Source organism: Oryctolagus cuniculus, chromosome 1 (assembly GCF_964237555.1).
Source record: "Oryctolagus cuniculus chromosome 1, mOryCun1.1, whole genome shotgun sequence".
Taxonomy (NCBI): Eukaryota; Metazoa; Chordata; class Mammalia; order Lagomorpha; family Leporidae; genus Oryctolagus; species Oryctolagus cuniculus.
The window spans coordinates 9,642,002-9,663,473 of record NC_091432.1 but is presented as its reverse complement, the minus strand read 5'-3'; the positions used below and the strand labels follow the sequence as shown (position 1 = coordinate 9,663,473).

At 39.3% G+C, this 21,472-nt stretch overlaps 1 protein-coding gene across 1 annotated transcript; it reads left to right on the top strand.

Annotated features, from left to right (window-relative positions):
- The first annotated feature begins 15,677 nt into the window (after positions 1 to 15,677).
- Positions 15,678 to 18,307, top strand: LOC100351543 (CCR4-NOT transcription complex subunit 7). Its single transcript, XM_008274394.4, has one exon. It carries the CDS (start codon positions 15,959 to 15,961, stop codon positions 16,814 to 16,816), a length of 858 nt encoding a protein of 285 aa, XP_008272616.1. The 5' UTR covers positions 15,678 to 15,958; the 3' UTR covers positions 16,817 to 18,307.
- Positions 18,308 to 21,472: the final 3,165 nt, after the last annotated feature.

The window sequence follows — 21,472 nt, the reverse complement described above, 5'->3', positions numbered from 1 at the left end:
GGGGCAGTTGACATGAGCATTTGCTCTGCTAAAGTAGTTCTGCTCAGTGCGTTCCTTCAATCTACCCAGGAAGGTAGTAATTTCTGTTCCAAAACCATTGGAGTCTGCAATGATGACATAAGGCTTGGAGTGAAATGAATCTGAAAGTGCTTCTGCACTTTCAAACCTCGCAGTCTGATCTTAAGCTCTCATTAGTGTTTTGGTCTTTACTGTGCTGTCTGTTCTTCCTCTTCTTACTTGCTGTTCGTCTTTCACAAGGGGCTTTTTGTTTGGACAAAATTTACTAATAATATCAAATCACCACTAAAAAACTTTCTAAAAATTTTAACGGCAATTCCATTTATTCAATTTCAGAAATTGGCTCTGGTATAAATTTATGAATTTCTTTTTCCTTATTTCATTTGTGGCTACTTAGAATGTTCCTTCCACTTCTTCAAAGGTTGCTCAGAATCAGTGGAGTACCTAGTTCTTTAGCGCAGGAATTACTGATCAGTGAGTGAGGTTGACATTTGTGCCCTGGAGGATGTAGATTTGAATCCTGGAAAGAATATCTGCTCATGATGGCTTTGTGCAAGTGACAGTGCTTGTGCCATGGAGCTTTCTTCAATTCTTTTTAAAATGTATTAATAAAATCATACTGATGTTCCAGAGCTGTAAAATGCTCTGGATGAAGTTTCTATCATGTGATCAAATATGAAAATTTAATGAATTATTAAATGTTTGTGGAAGTAGTTTCTGGGAGCTTTGGGATCCACAAGGAGGGAAGGCCTATACTTCTGGGAATGGGGAGTCCCTACCTGTACTTCCAGGGAAGAAAAGTCATTGCCAAGGTCCCCGTGGATGCCTAAAGGATCAGACCCGCCTCAACCTTTAATCCCCATGCCCTGAATCTATAAAAGGATTCCTCCCAATCTCTGATGCGCGACTTCCCCAGCCCCCGCTCTGTTGGGACCGGGGAACCTCGCCCAGGAGCAGAATCCCAATAAAAGCTTGTGAATTAATTGATTCGTCTGCTTGGGAAGACCTGTTACGTGCTGGACACCTTGCAGCTTCTATCCATGCACCATTCATCCATACATCCATCCAGTGCTAACAATACTCATGGAGCCTTTCCTGCACATTGACCTATGCCCTGTTCTGTTGATTCTGTTTAGGAATAAATGAGAGACAGAACTTTGCTTTGTATACATAGAAAATTCCATAGCTGAGAAAAACTTCTAAGATCAATCCCATTCACAACAGCTAGAAAAACCATCAAATACCTTGGAATAAACCTAACCAAGGATGTCAAAGATCTCTACAATGAGAAGCACAAAACCTTAAAGAAAGAAATAGAAGAGGATACAAAAACTGAAAAATCTTCCATGCTCATGGATTGGAAGAATCAATATCATCAAAATGTCCATTCTCCCAAAAGCAGTGACAAGATTCAATATGATAGAAATCAAAATACCAAAGACATTCTTCTCATACCTGGAAAAAGTGATGCTGAAATTCATATGGACGAACACAGGAGACCTTGAATAGCAAAAGCAATCTTGCAGAACAGAAACAAAGCCAGAGGCAGGTTTCTCAAAACAGCATGGTACTGGTACAGAAACAGATGGATAGACCAATAGAATAGAATAGAAACACCAGAAATCAACCTAAACATCTACAGCCAACTTATATTTATATAAGTTTATATAACTTATATTTGATCAAGGATGGATCTTAAACCAATTCCTGGAGCAAGGACAGTCTATTCAATAAATGGTGCTGGGAAAACTGGATTTCCACATGCAGAAGCATGTAGTAAGACCCCTACTTTACACCTTACACAAAAATCCATTCAGCATAGATTAAAGATCTAAGCCTATGACCCAACACCATCAAATTATTAGAGAACATCAGAGAAACCTTGCAAAATATAGGCACAGGCAAAGACTTCTTAGAAAAGATCCCGGAGGCACAGGCAGTCAAAGTCAAAATTAACATTTGGGATTGCATCAAATTGAGAAGTTTCTGTACTGCAAAAGGAACAGTCAGGAAAGTGAAGACGCAACCAACAGAATGGGAAAAATATTTGCAAATTATGCAACTGATAAAGGATTCACAGCCAGAATCCACAAAGAGATCAAGACACTCCACAACATCGAAACAAAAAAAAACCCACTTAAGAGATGAGCCAAGGATCTCAATAGACATTTTTCAAAAGAGGATATCCAAATGGCCAACAGACACATGAAAAAATGCTCAGGATCTCTAGCAAGCAGGGAAATTCAAATCAAAGCCACAATGAGGTCTCACCTCACTCCGAATAGAATGGCTTACATATGGAAATCAACTAACTACAGATGCTGTAAGGATTTGGGGAGATAGGCATACTAATCCACCTTCGGTGGGAATGCAAACTGGTAAATCCACTATGGTAGACAGTTTGGAGATTCTTCAGAAACCTGAATATAGGCCTACCAAAGGACCCAGCCATCCCATTCTTTGGAATTTATCCAGAGGAAATTAAATAATCAAATAAAACAGCTGTCTGCACCTCGTTGTTTATTGCAGTTTAATTCACAATATCTAAGATGTGTAACATATGAGACTGAACAAATATCACATGTTCTCCCTGATCACATAAACTAGACCAGTGTCTGCTATTAATAACTGACAGAATTAAAAAGCAGAGAATGATCCAACATGGGAAGTGGGATACACAGTAGACTCATAAAATGGCAGATGCCCTAAACAGCCCCCAGGCCTCCGAATCAGCCCTTAAGGCATTCAGATCCAGCTAAAAACCCCATGAGAGTTTCGTAGGCATGGAAAGCAAAGACACTGTGGCCAGGAAATTATGTAAATGAAAGATCTCTGTGAGTGAGATCCCAATGCATAAGAACGGGCCATCAAAGAAGGAGGTACCTTTCTCTGAAGGAAGGAGAGAACTTCTGCTTTGATTATGGCCTTGTCTTAATAAGGTTGGAGTTTGTGAACTCAAGAGGCTTCCATAGTCTTGGCAGCTCATGACAAGAGCCTCCGGTGATTACTGACATCATAAATAAGAATGCCAATTGTTAAATCAACAACGGGAGTCACCATGCACTTAATCCCCAGGTAGGATCTCTGTCTTTAATGTGTTATACTATGTGAATTAATGGCATAACAAGTACTCAATCAGTATTTTATACTTTGTGTCTGTGTAGGTGCAAACTGTTGAAATTTTTACTTAGTATATACTAAGTCGATCTTCTGTATATAAAGATAATTAAAATTGAATCATAATTAAAAAAGAGAAGATGCCAAAATGTGCACAAGAGAAATCTCAAACCACATTCTGGGCAAATCCAATTAGAGTCACTCCAGACTTCTCATCAGAAACACTATAGGTAAGGAGAGAATGGCGAGATATATTCCAAGTCTTCAGAAGAAAAAAAAAAAAACAAACACACAAACACACACACACAAAAAAAAAAAAACAAAAAAAACAAAAAAAAAACCTGTCAACCCAGAATATTGTACCCTGCAAAGCACTCATTTATGAATGTAGGAGAAATAAATATCTTTCACAACAAGCAGTAACTGAAAGGATTCTTAGCCAGTCATGCAGCCCTACAAAAGATGCTCAAGGATGTGCCACACACAGAACATCACAATGAAAGACAAATGCAGAAAATTACCCAATAATATCACAAAGAAAGCCGAAAAAGCAAATTATGACTATCCACAGAAACATGACAGTGCAAAGTCAGTACTCAACAATAGTCACCCTGAATGAAAATGGTCTCAACTCCTCAGTTAAAAGACAGAGACTGGTTGAATGGATTAAAAAAGAAAACCCATCTATTTGCTGCCTTCAAGAAACACATCTTACCAACAAAGATGCACATAGACTGAGAGTGAAAGCATGGAAAAAGGCAATCCATGCCAACAGAAACCAAAAAGAGTAGGGTAGCCATCCTAACATCAGACAAAATAGATTTTAACACAGAAACTATTAAACAGAATAAAGAAGGGCATTATATAATGATAAAAGGATAAATCAACAGAAAGATGTAACCATTATAAATGTATATGTAGCTAATTACAGGTCACTTGGCTATATAAAAGAAATGATAATGCATTTAAAGGGAGATAGACTCAAATGCAACACTAATTGAGGATGTAATTACCCCACTGTCAGCATTAAACAGATAAATCAGACAGAAAATCAACAAGGAAACAACAACGTAAAACAACACTATAGATCACATAGACCTTGTAGATATCTACAGAGCATTTCACCCCACAACCAAGGAATACACAATTTCTCCCAAGTAAGTGGAACATTCTCTAGGATCAAGCAAATGCTAGGCCACAAAGCAAGTCTCAGCAAATTCAAAAAAATTGAAATCATACCATGCAACTTCTTGGAACACAATACAATAAAACTGGAAATCAGGAGCTCAGGAACATTTAGAACATATGCAAACAATGGAGACTAAGCAACATGCACCTGAATGAACAGTTGGTCATATAAAAAATCAAAATAAATTTAAAAATTTCTGGAAAGAAATGAAGACTACAATACGACATATCAAAGCTTATGGGTTATAGCAAAAGCAGTGTTGAGAGAAAGTTTATAGCAGTTGATGCCTACATCTAGTAATTGGAAAGGCACCAAATCAATAAGCCATCAATGTACCTCAAGGATCTAGAAAACAACAACAAACCAAACACAAAACGAGTAGGAGAAAAGAAATAATTAAAATTAGAGAAGAAATCAACAACATTGAAGCCAAAAGCATAATACAAAAGATCAGCAAAAAGAAGAGTTGGTTTTTTGAAAAAATAAACAAAATTGACAAACCATTGACCCAACTAACCTAAAAAGGAGAGAGAAGACCCAAATTAGTAAAATAAAAGATGAAAAGGAAATGAAACAACAGAACCCACAGAAATAAAAAAAAATCAGATTACTACAAAGAGCTTCATGCCAACAAACTGGGAAACCTCGAAATAATGGATAGATTCCTAGACACTTGCAACCTACCTAAATTGAGCCATTAAGACATAGAAAGCCTAAGCAGACCCATTACCAAGACAGAAATTGAATCAGTAATAAAGACCCTCCCCAAAAAAAGAAAGCCCAGGACTAGATGGATTCACTGCTGAATTCTACAAGACATTTAAAGAAGAACTAACGCCAATTCTTCTCAAGCTATTCAAAACAATTGAAAGAGAGGGAATCCTGCCAAATTCTTTCTATGAAACCACCTTCACCAAATTCTTAAACCTGGAAAAGATGCAGCATTGAAAGAGAATTACAGACTTATTTCCCTGAGAACATAGATGCAAAATCCTCAAAAAAATTCTGGCTGTTAGAAACTAACAACACATCAGAAAGATTATCCAGGCAGACCAAGTGGGATTTATTCCTGGTATGTAGGGATGGCTCAACACGTGCAAACTAATCAATGTGATAGTCACATCAACAAACTGAAGAACAAAAACCATATTATTATCTCAATAGATGCAGAGAAAGCATTTAATAAGATACAACACCCTTTCAAGATGAAAACTCTAAGCAAATTGGGTATAGAAGGAACATTCCTCAACACAATCAAACTAATTTATGACAAACCCATGATCAGCATCCTGTTGAATGGGGAAAAGTTACAAGCATTCCCATTAGATCCGGAACCACACAAAGATGCCCACTGTCTCTATTGCTATTCAATATATTCCTGGAAGTTCTAGCCAGAGCCATTAAATAAGAAAAAGAAATCAAAGGGATACAAATTGGGAAGGAGGAAGTCAAACTAAACATTTCTGTAGATAACATGATCCTATATATAGGGGACCCAAAATATTCCACTTAGAGACTATTGGAACTCATAGAAGAGTTTGACAAAGTAGCAGGATATAAAAATCGATCCACAAAAACAACATCCTTTGTATACACAGGCAATGCCACAGCTGAGAAAGAACTTCTAAGATCAATCCCATTCACAGTAGCTACAAAAAAACAAAATATCTAGGAACAAACCTAACCAAGGATGTTAAGTATCTCCACAATGAGAATTAAAAACACTAAAGAAAACATAGAAGAAGACACAAAAATGGAAAAAACTTCCATTGGCATGGATGGAAGAATCAATATCATCAAAATGTCTATTCTCCCAAAAGCAATTTACAAACTCAATGCAATACTAATAAAATACCAAAGATATTCTTCTCAAAGCTAGAAAAAATGATGCTGAAATTCATATGGAGGTACAGGAGACCTCGAATAGCAAAAGCAAGCTTATACAACAAAAACAAAGGCAGAGGCATTACAAGACCAGATTCCAAGACATACTAGATGCAGTTATTCCCAAAACAGCCTGGTAAAACTGTCCTTTCCACAGCACAGAATCACTTTTCTGGTTCTCATTCTCTGCAGCCACCACCATATAGGCTGTAGCTTTCTCTGCTCAGACAAAAGCTGAATTGGATCCAAATCAAAGACCTATATGGCTACCAATCCTTGTTCTACCCTCCCCATCCACACAACAATGATCTTAAAGTGGAAATGTGACCCTGATTGTCTCCCCAGTAGCCCAGAGTAATGATTTGGAATGTGTGCCTAAGCGTTTCAAAACAAGAGAATTCATTATTAAACTCACATTCACATTCATATATTTTAATTATGATTGAGTCATTGAGAAATGGTATATCGTCATCATTTCAGCATTCCTTTCAAATATATTAATGTTTTGATTCCTTCAACAAATATAGAAAGCTAAAAATAGGACTTAATATAGGAAACCCATGATGGCTTAGTCTATCTGCACTGGCATGTAGATAGAAGAATTTATGGATCACTTGCAACACTTGGTAAAAAAAAAAAAAAAAAAAAAAAAAAAAAAGGCCTGATTGATACCATTGCGTGATCATGAAGGCTGCAGCCTTGGATTTCTGCTCAACAAATTCCAAGACCTCACTTCCAAACGCTCTTCTTGCTTAACCATGGTAGTGTGTTCTCACCCACAGTTGTTCAGATCTCCATTTGTTTGTGTATCACATGGAGGCACTATTAGTACCTAAGCCTGTGATTTTACTTTTCTGTGTTTATCTTTCCTTAGACTTCTGATAAATTCATCTTAATGTCTGCTTAACATGTTTGTTTATTTTATGAAATCATCCTTAATATCCTCATTCTGGACTGGTGCCGTGGCTCACTAGGATAATCCTCCGCCTTGCGGCACCAGCACACCAGGTTCTAGTCCCAGTCAGGGGGCCAGATTCTGTCCCAGTTGCCCCCCTTCCAGGCCAGCTCTCTGCTGTGGCCAGGGAGTGCAGTGGAGGATGGCCCAAGTCCTTGGGCCATGCACCCCATGGGAGACCAGGATAAGTACCTGGCTCCTGCCATCGGGTCAGCGCGGTGCATTGACTGCAGCGCACCAGCCGCAGGGGCCATTGGAGGGTGAACCAATGGCAAAAGGAAGACCTTTCCCTCTGTCTCTCTCTCACTGTCCACTCTACCAGTCAAGAAAATAAAGAAAAAATGAAAAAAAATCCTCATTCTGAACAGAAATAATATTCACACACATCTCTTCCTAATGTGGTCGCATTTCATCCAATCATTGTGAAAATATAGCAAATAGTTTCTTTTTTTATTTTATTTTTTTAACTTATATTTAATGAATATAGATTTCCAAAGTACAGCTTATGGATTCAATTGGCTTCCCCCCCCCAATGACTTCCCTCCCACCCGCAACCCTCCCCTTTCCCACTCTCTCTACCCTTCCATTCTTATCAAGATTCATTTTCAACTTTCTTTACATACAGAAGATCAGTTTAGTATACATTAAGTAAAGATTTCAACAGTTTGCACCCCCATAGAAACACAAAGTGAAAAATACTGTTTGAGTACTCATTATAGCATTAAATCAAATTAATGTGTAAAGCACATTAAGGACAGAGATCCTACATGAGGAGTAAGTGCACAGTGACTCCTGTTGTTGACTTTACAAATAGACACTCCTGTTTATGGCATCAGTAATCTCCCTATGCTCCAGTCATGAGTTTCCAAGGCTATGGAAGCCTTTTGAGTTCACCGACTCTTATCTTATTTAGACACAGTCATAGTCAAAGTGGAAGTTCTCTCCTCCCTTCAGAGAAAGGTACCTCCTTCTTTGAAGACCTGTTCTTTCCACTGGGATCTCACTCGCGGAGATCTTTCATTTAGGGTTTTTTTTTTTTTTTTTTTTTTTTTTTTTTGCCAGAGTGTCTTGGCTTTCCATGCCTGAAATGCTCTCATGGGCTTCTCAGCCGGATCCGAATGCCTTTAGGGCTGATTCTGAGGCAAGAGTGCTTTTTAGGACACCTGCCATTCTATGAGTCTGCTGTGTATCTCACTTCCCATGTTGTATTGCTCTCCCCTTTATTTATTCTATCGGTTAGTATTAGCAGGCACTAGACTTGTTTATGTGCTCCCTTTGGCTCTTAGTCCTTTCATTATGATCAGTTGTGAACAGAAATTGATCACTGGCACTAGTGAGATGGCATTGGTACATGCCACCTTGATGGGATTGAGTTGGAATCCCCTGGTATGTTTCTAACTCTACCATTTGGGGCAAGTCAGCTTGAGCATGCCCCAAATTGTACATCTCTTCCCTCTCTTATTCCCACTTTATATTAAACACGGATCACATTTCAGTTAAATTTCAACACTTAAGAATAACTGTGTATTAATTACAGAATTAAACAAGTAGTATTAAGTAGAACAGACAGAAAAAATACTAAGAGGGATAACATATTAAGTTGTTCCTTAACAGTCAGGGCTATGCTGATCAAGTCACCATTTCTCATAGTGTCCATTTCACTTCAACAGGTTTCCTTTTTGGTGTTCAGTCAGTTGTCACCGACAGAGAGAACATATGATATTTGTCCCTTTGGGACTGGCTTACTTCACTCAGCATGATGTGTTCCAGATTCCTCCATTTTGTTGCAAATGACCGGATTTCATTGTTTTTTTACTGCAGTATAGTATTCTAAAGAGTACATATCCCATAATTTCTTTAACCAGTCTACCGTTGATGGGCATTTAGGTTGGTTCCAGGTCTTAGCTATTGTGAATTGAGCTGCAATAAACATTAGGGTGCAGACTGCTTTTTTGTTTGCCAATTTAAATTCCTTTGGGTAAATTCCAACTAGTTGATGGCTGGATTGAATGGTAGGGTTCTATTCAGTTTCCTGAGGAATTTCCAGACTGACTTCCATAGTGGCTTGACCAGTTTGCATTCCCACCAACAGTGGGTTAGTGTCCCTTTTTCCCCACATCCTCTCCAGCATCTGTTGTTGGTAGATTTCTGTATGTGAGCCATTCTAACCGGGGTGAGGTGAAACCTCATTGTGGTTTTGATTTGCATTTCCCTGATGGCTAGTGATCTTGAACATTTGTTCATGTGTATTTCCTCTTTTGAAAAATGTCTATTGAGGTCCTTGGCCCATCTCTTAAGTGGGTTGTTTGTTTTGTTTTTGTGGAGTTTCTTGATCTCTTTGTAGATTCTCGTTATTAACCCTTTATCTGTTGCATAGTTTGCAAATATTTTTCCCATTCTGTCGGTTGTCTCTTCACTCTTCTGACTGTTTCTTTTGCAGTACAGAAACTGCTCAATTTGATGCAATCCCAATAGTTGATTTTGGCTTTGACTGCCTGTGCCTACCAGGTCTTTTCAAGAAACTCTTTGCCTGTGCCAATTACTTGAAGAGTTTCTCCAATGTTCTCTAATAACTTGATGGTGTCGGGTCATAGATTTTGGTCTTTAATCCATGTTGAGTGGATTTTTGTGTAAGGTGTAAGGTAGGGGTCTTGCTTCACGATTCTGCATGTGGAAATCCAGTTTTCCCAGCACCATTTATTGAATAGACTGTCCTTGCTCCAGGAATTAGTTTTAGATCCTTGAACAAATATAAGTTGGCTGTAGATGTTTGGGTTCATTTCTGGTGTTTCCATTCTGTTCCATTTGTCTATCCATCTGTTTCTGTACCAGTACCATGCTGTTTTGATTACAACTGCCCTGTAGTATGTCCTGAAATCTGGTATTGTGATGCCCCTGGCTTTGTTTTTGTTGTACAAGATTGCTTTAGCTATTCGAGGTCTGTTGTGCCTCCATATAAATTTCAGCATCATTTTTTCTAGTTCTGAGAAGAAGGTCTTCAGTATCTTGATTGGGATTGCATTGAATCTATAAATTGCTTTTGGGAGAATGGACATTTTGATGGTGTTGAGTTTTCCAATCCATGAACATGGAAGATTTTTCCATTTTTTGGTATCTTCTTCTATTTCCTTCTTTAAGATTTTGTAGTTTCCATTGTAGAGATCCTTCACGTCCTTCGTTAAGTTTATTCCAAGGTATTTGATTGTTTTTGTAGCTATTGTGAATGGGATTGATCTTAGAAGTTCTTCCTCAGCCATGGCATTGTCTGTGTATACAAAGGCTGTTGATTTCTGTGCATTGATTTTATACCCTGCTACTTTGCCAAACACTTCTATGAGTTCCAATAGTCTCTTAGTAGAGTTCTTTGGGTCCCCTAAATAAAGAATCATATCATCCGCAAAGAGGGATAGTTTGACTTCTTCCTTCCCAATTTGTATCCCTTTAATTTCTTTGTCTTGCCTAATAGCTCTGGCTAGAACTTCCAGAACTCTTTTGAATAGCAGTGGTGAGAGTGGGCATCCCTGTCTGGTACCAGATTTCAGTGGAAATGCTTCCAGCTTTTCCCCATTCAATAGGATGTTGGCTGTGGATTTTTCATAGATTGCTTTGATTGCATTGAGGAATGATCCTTCCAAACCTAGTTTGCTTAGAGTTTTCATCATGAACGGGTGTTGTATTTTATCAAATGCTTTCTCGGCGTCTATTGAGATAATCATATGGTTTTTCTTCTGCAGTCCGTTAATGTGGTGTATCACATTGATTGTTTTGCACACATTAAACCATCCCTGCATACCAGGGATAAATCCCACTTGGTCTGGGTGGATGATCCTTCTGATGTGTTGTTGCATTCTATTGGCGAGAATTTTATTGAGGATTTTTGCATCTATGTTCATCAGGGATATTGGTCTGTAATTCTCTTTCAGTGCTGCATCTTTTTCCGGCTTAGGAATTAAGGTGATGCTGGCTTCATAGAAAGAATTTGGGAGGACTCCCTCTTTTTCGATTGTTCTGAATAGTTTGAGAAGAATTGGAGTCAGTTCTTCTTTAAATGTCTGGTAGAATTCAGCAGTGAATCCATCTGGTCCTGGGCTTTTCTTTGTTGGGAGGGCCTTTATTAGTGTCTCAATTTCTGTCTCAGTTATGGGTCTGTTTAGGTTTTCGATGTCTTCCTGGTTCAATTTAGCTAGGTTGCATGTGTCCATGAATCTATCCATTTCTGACAGGTTACCCTGTTTGCTGGCATACAAGTCCTTGTAGTACTTTCTGATGATTCTTTTTATTTCTGTGGTGTCTGTTGTTACATTTCCTTTTTCATCTCTGATTTTATTGATTTGGGTCTTTTCTGTTTTTAGTTAGTTGGGCCAATGGGGTGTCAATTTTGTTTATTTTTTCAAAAAACCAGCTCCTCATTTGGCTGATTTTTTGTAATATTTTTTTGGATTCAATCCTGTTGATTTCTTCTCTGATTTTAATTATTTCTCTTCTCCTACTAGATTTGGGTCTGGTTTGCTGTAGATTTTCTAGATCCTTGAGGTGAATTGAAAGCTCATCTATATGGTGCCTTTCCAATTCCTTGATGTAGGCACCTATTGATATAAACATTTCTCTTTACACTGCTTTATCTGTATCCCTTTGTTTTGATATGTTGTGCTGTTATCTTCATTTACTTCCAGAAAATGTTTGATTTCTCGTTTAATTTCTTCTATGACCCATTGTTCATTCAGGAGCATGTTATTCAGTCTCCATGTGTTTGCGTATGCTCTAGGGGTTCCTGAGTTGCTAATTTCCAACTTCATTCCTTTATGGTCTGAGAAGCTGCATGGTATGATTCTAATTCTTTTGAATTTGCTGAGACTTGCTTTATGGCCTAGTATGTGGTCAATCCTAGAGAAGGTTCCATGTACTGCTGAGAAGAATGTAAAATCTTTAGCTGTAGGATGGGAAGTTTTGTAGATATCTGTTAGATCCATTTGGGTTATAGTGTTGTTTAAATCTACTGTCTCCTTGTTGATCTTCTGTCCTGTTGATCTGTCTATTTCTGAGAGGGGAGTATTGAAGTCCCCCAGTACTATTGTATTGGGGTCTAAGTCTCCCTTTAAGTCCGTTAACAAATCTTTTAGATAAACCGGTGCCCTGTATTTAGGTGCATATACATTGATAATTGTTATATCTTCCTGTGGAATTGATCCCTTAATCATTATATAGTGTCCCTCTTTGTCTCTCTTAACAGTTTTTGTGGTAAAGTTTATGTTGTCCGATATTAAGATGGCTACGCCAGCTCTTCTTTCATTTCTGTTGGCATGGTATATCTTTTTCCAGCCTTTCACTTTCAGTCTGTATGCATCTTTGTTGGAAAGATGTGTTTCTTGTAAGCAGCAAATAGAAGAGTTTTGTTCCTTAAGCCAATCAGCCAATCGGTGTCTTTTAACTGGACAGTTCAGGCCATTAATGTTCAATGTGACTAATGATAAGTGGTAACTTTGCTCTGCCATTTGCCAAAGATAAGTTCTAATATATGCTTTGAATTCCCTGTGATCTTCTGCTGTGAGGTTTCCTTCCTGCCAGATTACCAGGCTGTGGTGCCAGATGTGGGTTGCCAGCTTGATGGGCTAGGTTGTCCTGGCCATTTACATGTGTGAAGGAGGGTTAGGAACGCTGCCAGTCTGTAAGGAAGTTCTGCACCTGCCATCCCACCAGTCAAGCTTGTCTGATAGTGGCCTGACTGGTAGGGGCAGGAGTTTGGCTTGGAGAACAGGGCAGGGTGAAGGCAGTAGGTTGTCCACTGTCTTCCTCTTGTCTACAGCAGCTTTCTTTTGCCTTGATTTGAGCTGAATTTCAGTGATGTGAATTGTTTTCTGCTTAATAAAATGAACTCTAGGTGTAATAGAATGTGAAGGCAAATAGTTGTAATAAATCACCTGCACAAGCAAAAAAAAAAAAATGATGACCGTGTTTCTGTGTTTCTGTGTGCAACTCATCTTTAAGCATCTTTTGTAGGGCTGGATGAGTGGCAACAAATTCTTTCAATTTCTGTTTGTTATGAAAAGTCTTTATTTCACCTTCATTCACAAATGATAGCTTTGCAGGATATACTATTCTGGGCTGGCAGTTTTTCTCTCTTAGCACCTGGGCTATATCTCGCCATTCCCTCCTAGCCTGTAAGGTTTCTGATGAGAAGTCAGCTGTGAGTCTGATTGGAGATCCTCTGAGAGTAATCTGACGTTTCTCTCTTGCACATTTTAGGATCTTTTCTTTATGTTTCACTGTGGTGAGTTTGATTACAACGTGTAGTGGTATGGATCTCTTTTGGTCGTGTTTATTAGGGGTTCTATGAGCTTCCTGTACTAGGATGTCTCTGTCCTTCTCCAAACCTGGGAAATTTTCTGCTAATATCTCACTAAAAAGCCTTCTAATCCTTTCTCCCTCTCCATGCCTTCAGGAACTTCTAGAACCGGAAAGTTGGGTTTTTTTTTTAATAGTATCCTGAAGATTCCCGACAATATGTTTTAGATTTCTAATTTCCTCTTCTTTTCTTTGCTCTGACTGTATCCTTTCCTGTTCTCTGTCTTCTAAGTCCGATATTCTCTCTTCTGCTTCACCCATTCTGTTTGTAAGGCTCTCTAATGTTCTTTGCATTTGATCTATTGAATTCTTCACTTCATTATGATTTCTTGTCACTATCACAGTTTCCTGTTCTACTAGTTGTTTCATTTCATTTTGATTCCTCCTTAATATTTCATTTTCACGAGAGAGATTTGCTATCTTGTCCATTAAGGATTTCTGTAGTTCAAGAATTTGTTTTTGAGAACTTCTAACTGTTCTTCTCAATTTTTTGAGATCTGCTTCTTGCATTTCTTCTATCTCATCATCTTCATAATCTTGAATTGGGGTGTCTTTTTCATTTGGGGGCGTCATAGTGACTTCCTTGTTCTTATTACCTCGGTTTTTGCGTTTGTTATTTGGCATATTGGAGATATTTGGTTTCTTCACTGTGGTGCTTTTTCTTGTTATACTATGACTGTAGATTAAGTGGACTGTCTGTTTTTCATGGCGCCTTAGAGGCTTGAGATGGGTGTGGCCTGAGAGCTCTGTTTGGTGTGCCAAAGGTGACAATCCCAGGTTAGGCGTGGTAGATCTTTCTCTCTTTCTTTCTTTCTCTTTTTGATTCAAAAATGGAAGTAATTCCGCACAGCTGAATGAAGTTGGAGGTAGATAGCAGGCAAATGATATACCCACAGGAGCTAGAGATCGGAAGCTCTTTCCCAAGGACCACACAGGGAATCTGTTCTGCCCTCAGGGTGGGCTCAAATTCTCCTTCAGTCTCCCACTGGATTGCCAAAGTTACGGAATTGTAGCGTCTCTGGAGAATACTCACGTGAATTCTGTGAGTTCTCTTCCCCACTGTCTCTTTTTTCACAGTCTCAGTTCAGTAGCACCACAAATTCACTAGGTCCTAATCTCCTGTTAATTCACCCCACAGAGTCAGGTTTTTCTGCTAGGCTCAGGGCCGGTGCAGACCTGAGGTCGCTCTGCTTATGACGTATGTCCGAGATGGCGCCTGCTCTTTGTCTTGCTCACCTTTGAGAGGTGAGCAGAGAGAGAGAAACCCGGGTCCGTATTGGTCACTTTTTTCTCTCTCTCTCTCTCTTCTAGTTAGCCTGGTGAACTTTTCCCCCTGGGGGCGTTCCCTCTAGTCTCCTCTTTCTGCTAGCCTGCTGGTGTCTCAGGCTATTGAGGTTCAGCTCACCTCACGTTCCAGCGCTGGTGTGTAGAGTCTGCCGCTGGTGTCCTGAACTGCGGGCTCCCACGCTCTCCACGCAGGTCCACTGTGAATCACTAGTTCTGAAAGAGTTTCTTCTGCTGTTTCTTCCGCTACTCTTCCTTGAACCTGCAGTATCTCCACTTTTATTAAACTGTCTCTTCCCGGACTATCAGTGTGCTCCCTTCCTATTCCGCCATCTTCAACTTTTATTTAAAAAAATAATATTACAGAGCTATAAGAAATTCTGTAATATTTCTGGAAAGCAGCTTCCCCATTATTAGATAATGATTTCCTTTTTTTAACTTATATTTAATAAATATAAATTTCCAAGGTACAACTTTTGTCACGGCTCAATAGGCTAATCCTCCACCTGTGGCACTGGCACACTGGGTTCTAGTCCCGGTCGGGGCACTGGATTCTGTCCCAGTTGCCCCTCCTCCAGGCCAGCTCTCTGCTGTGGCCTGGGAGTGCAGTGGAGGATGGCTCAAGTCCTTGGGCCCTGCACCCGCATGGGAGACCAGAAGAAGCACCTGGCTCCTGGCTTCAGATCAGCACGGTATGCCAGCCAAAGTGTGCCGGCCACAGCGGCCATTGGAGGGTTACCAACAGAAAAGAAAACCTTTCTCCCTGTCTCTCTCTCTCACTGTCCACTCTGCCTGTAAAATAAAGAAAGAAAGAAATAAAGAAATATTATAGAGCTACAAGAAATCTTGTAATATTTCTGGAAAGCAACTTCCCCATTATTAGAAAATGATTTCGGTGAGAGAAGCGACGGCGCATCGCGGTGCGGCGCAGCTCCGGCTCCCCTTTCCCCCTTGCAGGGCGAGAGGTGTCTATGGGGCACCCGCTGCCGCCGCCGCCGCTACCGCCACCGCCGCTACCGCCGAGTGCTGTCTCTATGGCGAGGAGGAAGAGGAGGAGCGCGAGCTCAGCGACACAAGTACATAAATAAAGGATAAAGTATTTTATGAAACAAATCTTCAATCAAGTATAACATTTTGATGCTTGGCATCTAGACTCTTGTGCCCTCACTATGCCAGCAGCAACTGTAGATCATAGCCAAAGAATTTGTGAAGTTTGGGCTTGCAACCTGGATGAAGAGATGAAGAAAATTCGTCAAGTTATCCGAAAATACAATTACGTTGCTATGGACACTGAGTTTCCAGGTGTGGTTGCAAGACCTATTGGCGAATTCAGGAGCAATGCTGACTATCAGTACCAACTGTTGCGGTGTAATGTAGACTTGTTAAAGATAATTCAGCTAGGACTGACCTTTATGAATGAACAAGGAGAATACCCTCCAGGAACTTCAACTTGGCAGTTTAATTTTAAATTTAATTTGACGGAGGACATGTATGCCCAGGACTCCATAGAGCTGCTAACAACATCTGGTATCCAATTTAAAAAACATGAGGAGGAAGGAATTGAGACCCAGTACTTTGCAGAACTTCTTATGACTTCTGGAGTGGTCCTCTGTGAGGGGGTCAAATGGTTATCATTTCATAGTGGTTATGACTTTGGCTATTTAATCAAAATCCTGACAAACTCCAATTTGCCCGAAGAAGAACTTGACTTCTTTGAGATCCTTCGCTTGTTTTTTCCTGTCATTTATGATGTGAAGTACCTCATGAAGAGCTGCAAAAATCTTAAAGGTGGATTGCAGGAAGTTGCTGAACAGTTAGAGCTGGAACGGATAGGACCACAACATCAGGCAGGATCTGATTCATTACTCACAGGAATGGCCTTTTTCAAAATGAGAGAAATGTTCTTTGAAGATCATATTGATGATGCCAAATATTGTGGTCATTTGTATGGCCTTGGTTCTGGTTCATCCTATGTACAGAATGGCACAGGGAATGCATATGAAGAGGAAGCCAACAAGCAGTCATGACATGAAATAGTTCTTTTATTTTATTTGAGCTACACACATGCTTGTATATAGGTTTTATCTCTGGTTGAATCCTTTGAACAATAGACAATACTTTCCCCCCTTTCATAGCCCATTTTATTTCCTGCCTTTCAGTACTAAGTATGACCATTCCTATCTCAGATATCAATAAATAGAAATGCATTCAGGTAAAATTTGGCCTTAATTTAATACACTTGTTAGCAAGCGTGTGTGACAGAAGAGTGGGGAAAGCTACATCATACTGAATATTTTGATAAACTTACTGACTTGAGGTTTGTTTTTCCCCTTTCCTAAATTAACTAGCACTGACTGTAATTTATTTCCCTGTTTCATGTCTCCCTTCCATTCTACAGGAGTTTTAGCTATTTGAGATTGTGGACCATCAATTTTGCACTTTAGAGAGTGATTCTGACTCAAATCCTCTGTTCCATCAGATATTTTGGTTTTTCTTGCTCTTAGGTGGAAAAATGACCATCTGCCAACTTTATACAGTATTTTCTTGTTTTTGAACCCAAATTACAGCACTTTCATGGTGCAAATTGTTGATTAAGCAAGACTAACAAGAAAAAGAGACAAGGAAATACTGAGGAGCTTAGTAACTGTTGTTTCTATATGTAGTGTTTAATCTTCCAAGCACATCTGCTGTCTGTCAGTTTCTAATTGGCTTGTGTAGGCTGCTCTGTGACTGAAGAATTTGCAAACCAGCTTTACACCCTTCAGGAAAAATCCCTTGTGATTGGACATTTAGTATCTGCCAGGAAACTGGTATTCATGTTGTTGAAGGTACAGTTTTATGATAGCACACGTCCCCTGATCTGCTTATTATTCCGTCACTATTTACCCTTTCTTTTTATTTTGTAACCATACTTACAATGTCCTTGATTTGTTAATTACACAAATCAATTTCATTTAAAGTCCAAAGATAACAAGTCTTTAGGTATATTTTTATCAAATTAAAAGACAAAAAAATTGTGCTTTCATAGTTACTACAAAGTTAAATAATGGAGAGATTTGGTGCAAAATAAAACACAAAAATATATATATACATATATGTATAGCTAATAAAACTACCTGAGGAGTGTAATGCTTGTTTATTTTTTTGTGTATATCTTTGCAATCTATTTTATATATTTTGACAAAAGAGACTGTGAAATATTAGCCATGCAGAATATGTGACCAGACCAGAGCATGTGCAGGAAGACTTTTTGGTAATCATTAACTCTACCTTGAAATGATGGACTCCAAGTTATAATGTGTTATCTGCACTTCAATCAGTAATATTAGCAAATCTCCAAATGTTAGCCACATTGGTTTGTTTCCCCTGTACATTCTTTATTCCTGACAATATAATACTGTAACTGGGCGGTCCTTTTTAAACAAAACATGATTTGCAAAACAGAGGGTATTATTTGTTTTTAAAGCTTTTGTAAATAAAGGCTTCAGAAATGTTTTCTTATAAAAAAAAAAAGAAAATGATTTCTTTTTTTTCAACTTTTATTTAATAAATATAAATTTCTGAAGTACAACTTTTGGATTATAGTGGCTTTCCATCCCCAATAACCTCCCTCCCACCTGCAACCATCCCATCTCCCACTCTCTCTCCCATCCCATTCTTCATCAAGATTCATTTTCAATTATCTATATACAGAAGATCGACTTAGTACATACTAAGTAAAGATTTCAACAGATTGCACCTACACAGACACACAAAGTACAGAGTATTGTTTGAGTAGTAGTTTTACCTTTAATTCACATAGTACAACACATTAAGGACAGATATCCCACATGGGCACTAGGTGTACAGTGACTCACCTTGTTTACAATTGGCACTCTTATTTTATGACGTCAATAATCACCCAAGGCTCTTGCCATGAGCTGCTAAGGCTATGGAAGCCTCTTGATTTCACCAACTCTGATCTTGTTTAGACAAGGCCATATTCAAAGTAGAATTTCTCTCCTCCCTTCATAGAAAGGTATGTCCTTTAATGGCCCATTCTTTCCAATGGGTTCTCACTCATAGAGATCTTTCATTTAGGTCCTATTTTTTTGCTGCAATTCTTGGCTTCCCATGCCTGTGAAACTCTCATGGGCTTTTTAGCCAGATGCAAGTGCATTAAGGGCTGATTCTGAAGCTAGAGGGCTAGACAATGATTTCAAAACAGATTTTTGTTTTAGACAAAAACTGCTAGTATCCAGTCACCACTGAAAATTTTTTCAATTTTTACAGTAATTGCCTCACCATGTTAATTCTTCAGAAATTGACTCTGATATAGATCGTTGAATGTGTGTGCTTCTTTCATGTTTGGGGATTTGCAACTTTCCTACACATCTTCAAAGGCTGCTGTGAATCCCTAGACTGATTAAGTCCTTAGAGCAGGAGGTACTACACAGTGACTGATGATGAGGTTTGTGTTTCAGGATGTGTGGTCTGTATCCTGGGAGCAATGTATGCTCATGGGATCATTTTGGATGGGTTACATTGCCAGTGTGTCTCAGATGACTGTTGCTTCTCAGTAAAAGGAATAAGTGGAACCATAAGTGTTGTAGTAGAGTTGATAGATGCTGTAATTAAAGCTACCACAATGTGATCTACAATGAAATAGTAAAAAATAAATGATTAATTTAGATGGAAGTGGCATCCATGCAATCACCCAGTCAAGAACGATCCAAGTTTTCTTCAGTGAAGAGCATCCCCTGCACTCTGATCTGGAATTTGTGCTACAAATTTAGTGTATGAACAAATACGATCTGATCTTAGCTCTTTTAGAGCTCACTTTCTAAAGAGGGAGCAAACGAACAAACTTAAAATAAACCAAACACATCAGAATCCTACAAGAACAACAGTACAATCACAAAAACAGCCTAAAGTGATAAGCTGAGTGGTAATGTGGAGTCTCTAGTAAGCAGTCCTACAAGAACAGGCGCCATTTACCTGAGACTTGGATAAGAGACAATGACATACGGGGCAGATATGGGAGGAGTGATCTGGGCAGAGGGATAGAAAGCACAGGAACCTGAGCAAGAAGGTCAATTGCCAGTGTCATGCAAGTTAAGGGAAGTGGTCACATGAGGTCAAGAGAGGAAAGGCACAGCCACATAGGATATAAATGCCAGCCAAGTTTAATTAGGGGTAAAGTTAAGTGGGTAGAAAGAAGAAAAACAAGCATGGCTTATGTGTTAAAAAGGAATATGAGAGCCAGAGATGTAAGTTCCTTTTTAAGTACTCATAAATGAGTTGTTTGAAGTTGGGATTGTTTGTTACATCATTTTTTAAAAAAAAAAAAGATTTATTTATTTATTTGAAAGAATTACACAAAGAGAGGAGAGGCAGAGAGAGAGAGGTCTTCCATTCTCTGGTTCACTACTCAATTGGTTGCAATGGCCAGAGCTGCAGCAATCCAACGCCAGGATCTAGGAGCTTCTTCTAGGTCTCCCAAGTGGGTGCACGGGCCCACAGTCTTGGACCATCTTCCACTGCTTTCTCAGGCCATAGCTGAGAGCTGGATTTCTTTCTTTTTTTTTTTTTTGACAGGAAGAGTGGACAGTGAGAGAGAGAGACAGAGAGAAAGGTCTTCCTTTGCTGTTGGTTCACCCTCCAATGGCCGGCGCACCACGCCTATCTGAAGGCAGAAGCCAGGTGCTTTTCCTGGTCTCCCATGGGGTGCAGGGCCCAAGGACTTGGGCCATCCTCCACTGCACTCCCTGGCCACAGCAGAGAGCTGGCCTGGAAGAGGGGCAACTGGGACAGAATCCGGTGCCCCGAATGGGACTAGAACCCGGTGTGCCGGCGCAGCAAGGTGGAGGATTAGCCTGTTGAGCCGCAGCACTGCCCTGAGAGCTGGATTTCAAGTGGAGCAGCTGGGACAGAATTGTTGCCCATATTGGATGCCAGCCCTGCAGGCAGCAGCTTTAGCCACTGCATCACAGCACCAGCCCCTTACATCATTTTTATCTCAGATTCATGAAGCATAAGTTGGTTCTGTGTAGAAATGACACTTGACTTTGGAAAATACTAGAAAGGAGGTGTTTGCTTATGTGAATACCATCACACAGTTGACAGTGAATGGCTTCTTTTGATCCCAAGACACTAAATGACTTTGGGAATGAAATGATAGACAGTTTTCTTACCAGCTCTTAGGTAGGATATGTGTAATGTCCAAGTTCTTATGGATTTTCCCTGTCTAATTCACCTGAAAATAATGCAATTGCACCAAGTGGCCACACTAAAGGGTTTGTGTTTTCTTTAACTTCCATGTTATATCGGGGCATGTTAAAGTGATCATTCTCTGATGAATCAAATAATAATCACACATCCCAAAAAAATTTGCACACAAACATTTACAGGGGGAAAAAGGAGAGACATTTATCTTTGTGTTGTGGGACCAACCATTTTCTTCTAATGAATGAATTTTGATTAGATAGCAAAATGAAATTAAGGAAGAGGAATTCTTTTGTGTTTTAGGGCCTTGTGTTTGTATTACAGATATGTATTGATCACGTGCTATGCTAAGTCTGTCATGCAGATAAATTATTCATTGGTCTACTCAGACACCTGGATTCTTTGGGAGAAATATTTTGTACCATAAAATAGCTGATAATTTACCCCCTCTCAATATGCACACTTGCTTATTTTCTGAC

What these genes read in the sequence shown, in the direction of transcription:
- LOC100351543 (XM_008274394.4), top strand. Translation starts at nt 15,959, where the DNA reads ATGCCAGCAGCAACTGTAGATCATAGCCAAAGAATTTGTGAAGTTTGG.